Consider the following 6112-nt stretch of genomic DNA (forward strand, 5'->3'; position numbering starts at 1 on the left):
GGTGGAATGTGTTCAGTACATCATGATCCCGTCTGAACATCCTGCAACAACAAAAAACAGACTGATGTTTATTGAAGCTCCATTTGGATACGCGTGTGCGCGCAGAAATGTGAGAATTCTAGTCTATTAGCATATCGGAAACCATTATCAATATAACAATTTTATTGATGTGGTGTAAGGTGAGGGGATATGACTCATATGTTATTAACACATTTCCAATCCAATGGTAGAACGGTTGTGCTGGGTGTAAATACATGATAGGGACACGCCAGCTGTTCAGTATAGTGCGAGATCCGTGCTTCCTGGGCTACCGCCGCGCTGCTTTTGCACGTGCCATAACCACGCCCCTCAACAGCTTGTCTCTGCAAGTGAAGGAGAGAAAAGAACACACGTGTTTTGTTTGGCCACGAGTGTGGATACAAATGCATCAATGTATAATGCATCCTGTCATCATGTATTGCAGAGGAGAAACTGGATACAACGCATCTTCATATAAAACGTAAGTAAGTATCCAATGTCGGCAGGGATCCTCAACTAGATTTAGCCGCGGGCCAATTCTTTCTTAAGCGAGAGGTCGGGGGCGGACCATCATAATAAATACATGATTAGGCGGGTGGCCACCTATCATCCCACTCATTCCTAATTGGCATATATCACTCCTCACCTGTCCAACTGATAGCTAAAATGTGATGAGAGTTCTGGCACAAAAATGGTCCCAGTGCATCACTGAGGTGGGTGCTACACATTAATGTTGGGTGAGGTGAGTTTCACCCTACTATGTATAGCGCTTTGAGTACCTCAGTTGGTAGAAAAGTGCTATATAAACCCAATCAATTGTTATTCATTATTATTATATGATCACATATGACTCTATGAGTGGGAATACTTGGGAACATATGTGCAAAATTAAAATCACTTGGAGCTGATTTCCTGGTGTTTTTATCTCCAACAATGAAAACAAAAATGTCTAAAAAATATATATCTGAAAACTTGGGGGCCAAATAAATGTCGCGAAGCATCCTTGTCCTCGTCTCCTCCAGTTCCCAGGGTCAGTGAATGGCCATAGTCATACCGTTCTATATCTATCTGGTTTAGCTAAATGTAGCAATAATAGGAGTCTGGAGACACTGTTGACATTCTGCACGCAATGTACAGTTATTTCCGTACGAAGGAATGAAACGGAGTGTTCCTTCAGCCAATAAGCTCCCGGTGGGTTCTACTGCTTCTATTGTGACTGGCTCACCATCGGCTTTTCAATGTCAGCTACTTAATATTATAATATACATTTGTGACCAATCCGCGCCGAGTATTTTCTGAAGAGGCGTATAGCTCATGAATAAGGAAACAGTGCTCGCAGTAGGCTTCGACTGATGGGATCTGTGGTGTTTGTTATGACAACATTTTAATTTGTGAAACAGGTTTCAAAGCAACAGACTGAAAACTGCTTTGACTTCATTTATCCACGGATATTGCTAACAGTGCCTGGGAAACTACACTCAAGGCGCCTCTGCAGCCTAGGTCGAATCCACAGAAATCGATTCCTATTGTTTTGAAGAAGATTATGGACATTCCCCCACCTAATATTCTCGAAGGCGACGATGGTAAGACTAGCCTACTGGTTTCGTTTTGGATGAATTGAAAGATACTTTCCAATTTACACATTTTTATGTGAACTGCATAGATCTGATGTGATCGTTGACTTCGTGGACATGTTGACTGGTGTATGGAGACGTAGTAGGGCTTCTAATGAGCGTTTGTGTACCCTCAAACAACTGGACACATTTGTTTTTTAATCAGCTGTGTTTGATAATTATATATGACTAGTACAATAGTTGTTCAAATGTGTCAAGCATAGAGCAGTACTGGGGAAGGAAACCCTTTGTACATTCTGAGTGCTGTGCCAGTTTCCCCTGAGGCACTGAACTGAGGGAGGAAAAAAGAACATAAAGTTCTCACAACTCCCTACTTGTCCTAGAGCACTGCAGTCAAACCATTTTTTCACATACAATATGAGTACATCATTTTCTTGCATTTGAAGGGCAATTAATATTTATTTTCATGTTTGTTTTTGTGTTTAGGGGCTGTGTTGACAAGTCCAGATTTCCCTTCCCCATTTTTTTATGGGTTGATGCACCCCCCCTTTTCTTTTACCTCATTCTGTAATTTCACCACTTTTCTTTCTTTCTACTTCTTTCCATGACATTGGACTTCTATCTTCCTTTATTTACCATTCTGTTTGTGTTCACATGGCCGTGAAACCGTCACCCATTATGCTCTTCACGGTTATCTCCACAGAAATAGAGAAGAAGAAGTTGTGCTCTGCCGATAATGGCGAGGCTGGTGTTGGGGGGGCCAGTGGTGGGACTGGAGGTACAGGCATTGGAGGGGTGTCCGCCTCCCTTACCCCTGCCATCTGGGAGAAGACCATCCCCTATGATGGGGAGACCTTCCACTTGGAGTACATGGACCTGGATGAGTTCCTGCAGGAGAATGGCATCCCAGTCACCCTAGAGGAGGAGCTGCAGAAGAGCCTGGCCCAGGAGGAAACCAAGGGGACAAGACCCCCTTTCACCACCTCTGACACAGAGACCGTCACACTCACCTTAGAGCCAGCTGAACAAGAGAAGGAAGAAGAAGATGGGGACGATGAAGATGCTGTGTCTGGGTTTGAAGCAACGGAGGTTGAAGTGTCTAAAAATAAAAAAGGTACATTGTTGGGGCCCATTTGTTAAAAGCCCAGACATGCTACCACTGTAACAAATTCTACCTTTGAACTCAACATGCACATATACTGACACTGTAATAGACGCTTGCAACATGCTGACACTAGATACTCCCATATTGTATTCAAATGTCAAATAGACGTACCTGACGCACTCGACACCTTGCCTCCAACACACACACGGACACATGTACGTGTGAAACCTGAGCTCTACAGCATTAGCAAATGGCAGTATTCATATAGCGCTGACCTTAGTATGTCTTAAGGAAAAAATGAAGCAAACAGTTGTGAATTTTCAATTAACTATAGCCTTCAAGATTATAAAAACATACTTAACAGCCACCAAATTAATGAAAAATATACTCCTCATTGAATTCACTTTGTCTCCCTCTAGAGGGGAAGTCTGCAGACCGACTCACACCCACTCCCATCGACCCAGAGGACATTGAGGTGGACATCAACTTCCAGCCGGACCCCACAGACCTGGTGCTGTCCAGCGTGCCTGGGGGTGAGCTGTTCAACCCACGCAAACACAAGTTCTCTGACGAGGACCTCAAACCACAACCCATGATCAAGAAGGCCAAAAAGGTCTTTGTGCCCACTGAGCAGAAGGTAAGATGAATATGGTGAATATTTGTTTCAGGGAGGTGATGAATGGTGGAACTGGTTGTTCTGTAGTAGGATAATGAGAATGTAGCCACTGCAATTGGGCACCAAATAATCATTGGTTGATGAAGATTTTAGTATCACTATGTTACACCAGCAAAATTAATGAGTGAGTAGTAAGCCATGAAATAAAGGGGCTTGTCTGGGATTAGGGATGTTTCCACAACACTGATTCTATTATTTTGTATTAAAATCCTCTGTCTCCCACAGGATGATAAATACTGGTCGAGGAGGAAGAAGAACAACGTGGCAGCCAAACGTTCACGTGACGCCCGGCGGCTGAAGGAGAACCAAATCACAGTGCGCGCGTCGTTTCTGGAGAGGGAAAATGCGGCATTGCGGCTACAAGTGGCTGAGTTGCGAAAGGACTGTGGTCGCTGCAAGAACATTATGTCCCGATATGAAGCCAAATACGGACCATTGTAAGGGACAAACTTTGTCTTTCAAGAAAAGAACCGAAAAATAAAAACGCCCCACAAAACGCTGACAAAGAGAATCTGAATTGCACTGCTTTCATGGTGAACACCGGTCACTGCGTCAAGTTCTAGATCCTTTCCAACACGACAGTGGAGGCATGGATACACACTGTCAGTGAGCCCGGCAGCAACATGACGAGAGGTGGACACGAAGGGTTGTGGAGAGCGACTGGCTCCTACACATACAGGGACTCAATTACTACTAGTCAGGTCTTATCACTGGCCAGACAAGTCAAAGAAAGCTAGTCGGAGAAGTTACACACACATTTATACAGCGTATTAACGGGTTGTTTTGTGGACCAAAGCATGAACATCATCAGTGATCAGTAGTCAATAATGAAAGTTGTCCCCCTGCCCTCCTCTTCCCACTGTTTGCAGTAACTGACTGTCTCTCTCCTCTGTTTCAAGTACTCATGCAGAGGCTCTGAAGAAGGACATGTGAACTCTTGATTTATTCATAATGGGGTAGGGGAGAAAACGATGAATAACAGACAGGACAGATTGAGGGCTGCACCGCCATGATCTTACACAGAGGAAATAATTGATATTGGGGCGGTAGCGTAGTGGTTAGAGCATTGGACTAGTAACCGAAAGGTTGCAAGTTCGAATCCCCGAGCTGACAAGGTACAAATCAGTCGTTCTGCCCCTGAACAGGCAGTTAACCCACTGTTCCTAGGACGTCATTGAAAATAGAATTTGTTCTTAACTGACTTGCCTAGTTAAATAAAGGTCAAATAAAATAAAAAGAGAAAGGGCGAGATAGTGGTGTTGTCTGGTCTTTGCTTGTACCACACTGAGGTGTGTGTGTGTGTGTAAAGAACTACATAGTCTTCTCCCTGCACCACATAGATTGTGTTACCCCTGTTTTGCACTCAACCCTTCCAAGGCAACACCTTGTGGGTGAAGATTAGATATAGGGGCGGGTACTTTTTTCCTATTACGACATGACCCACACACATGCTTCTTGACCCATACACATGCTTCTTGACCCACACACATGCTTCTAATATCTTTCCCCAAAAAACAGTATTTTGCTCATAGGTCAGGCATTAATAAGGGCCCTCAATGGTGGAGGGGTATTTACTATGTTTGTTGGTTTATTTCATTGCACACTGCAAGTAGAGGGCACTATCTATTTGTGCCTCCTGTAGTTTGTCTGGGATTGAGAGTCAGTTATTCTGTCAATACCTGTTTTTTTTCCTCTTAATTTACTGCTATTTCTTATGTTTGTTGAATAGCTATTATGATCAATGCTGTATTTTAACAATACATCTATTGATTGATGTGCAACAATCTGTCAGATTTATATTTCTTTAGAGGAAAGAAAACAATGACCCAATGACTAAGCAGGGATCTCAATGGACAAACTGTGTTTTTTTTATGTTTTTCTTTTTTTTAAAACAGGTTTTCAACCAGAATTTTACAGAAATATATATTTTTTTCTAAAGACAATTTCCTATTTACCTCATCCAACACTTCCATTGTTTAATGCTCCTATCTTATTGGATACCAATAATTTTGAAGGGTTGGTGTGCCTCCGACAATGTTGACAGGAATTGTGAGCACAAGAAAGGTGGTTATGGTTAAGTTTGATAAAAAATGATAGGTCAAGGTACAGAGTCGACGCAGAGTTCTGTTTGTCAAAGTGGCTGTGCCTCAATTGTTGCAAATACTACATAGCAGACTGTTAAGTAAAGGGACTAAATCTCTTAAGTGTCTGATGAATTTGTGTTCCTGTGCCGATCTTCATTATTATGCATATTAGAAACATACATGTGGCAATAATATAAATTTGACTCTGCTTTGTTTCTGGTGTGTTTCTGTAAAATAACTATGATAGACAAAATGTTGAAATGGCGCAAAGTAATGTGTGCTTCCAATTACGTTTCCCAGTAATCCTGCTGCACGAAAATGTGTTAATGGTGTAATGTTTGCATCTGTTTTACACTAAGTGTATGTACTTATGTCTGTAAATTAAAGGATCAAAACAAATATTTACTGAATTTGTTTCAATGGAAGGCATTGCATTGCGCTGACGTTCTTATATTTTATGCTTAGGCATATAGTTGTTTTAACAGTGATTTTAAGCTTGGTGCAGAATCTTGTCAGATCGATAGACCATTTAGGTATGATAGTCATTTTAGTATGATATGAAGTTAAAGCTGGATCAAAGCCAGTTTGTATGTAGAAAATAAACTCCAAGTTATTCCGCATGACAAAGCAAAAACAGGTTTTTAGAAGATTTTGC

At 42.0% G+C, this 6112-nt stretch overlaps 1 protein-coding gene across 1 annotated transcript; it reads left to right on the forward strand.

Annotated features, from left to right (window-relative positions):
• Positions 1-1317: 1317 nt before the first annotated feature.
• On the forward strand, positions 1318-5856 carry LOC139364793 (thyrotroph embryonic factor-like). Its single transcript, XM_071101891.1, has 4 exons — positions 1318-1601; positions 2296-2706; positions 3117-3334; positions 3599-5856. The coding sequence occupies exons 1-4, from the start codon at positions 1562-1564 to the stop codon at positions 3812-3814; spliced, it is 885 nt and encodes a 294-aa protein (XP_070957992.1). The 5' UTR covers positions 1318-1561; the 3' UTR covers positions 3815-5856.
• Positions 5857-6112: the final 256 nt, after the last annotated feature.

The sequence above is a fragment of the Oncorhynchus clarkii genome, chromosome 13 (genome assembly GCF_045791955.1).
Source record: "Oncorhynchus clarkii lewisi isolate Uvic-CL-2024 chromosome 13, UVic_Ocla_1.0, whole genome shotgun sequence".
In the NCBI taxonomy this organism is placed as follows: domain Eukaryota; kingdom Metazoa; phylum Chordata; class Actinopteri; order Salmoniformes; family Salmonidae; genus Oncorhynchus; species Oncorhynchus clarkii.

Excerpts from the sequence above, each read along its gene's own strand:
- LOC139364793 (XM_071101891.1), top strand. The coding sequence starts at position 1,562 with ATGGACATTCCCCCACCTAATATTCTCGAAGGCGACGATG. Across the intron at positions 1,602-2,295 it reads TATTCTCGAAGGCGACGATG|AAATAGAGAAGAAGAAGTTG; the intron begins GTAAGACTAGCC and ends TTATCTCCACAG. Across the intron at positions 3,335-3,598 it reads TTGTGCCCACTGAGCAGAAG|GATGATAAATACTGGTCGAG; the intron begins GTAAGATGAATA and ends TGTCTCCCACAG.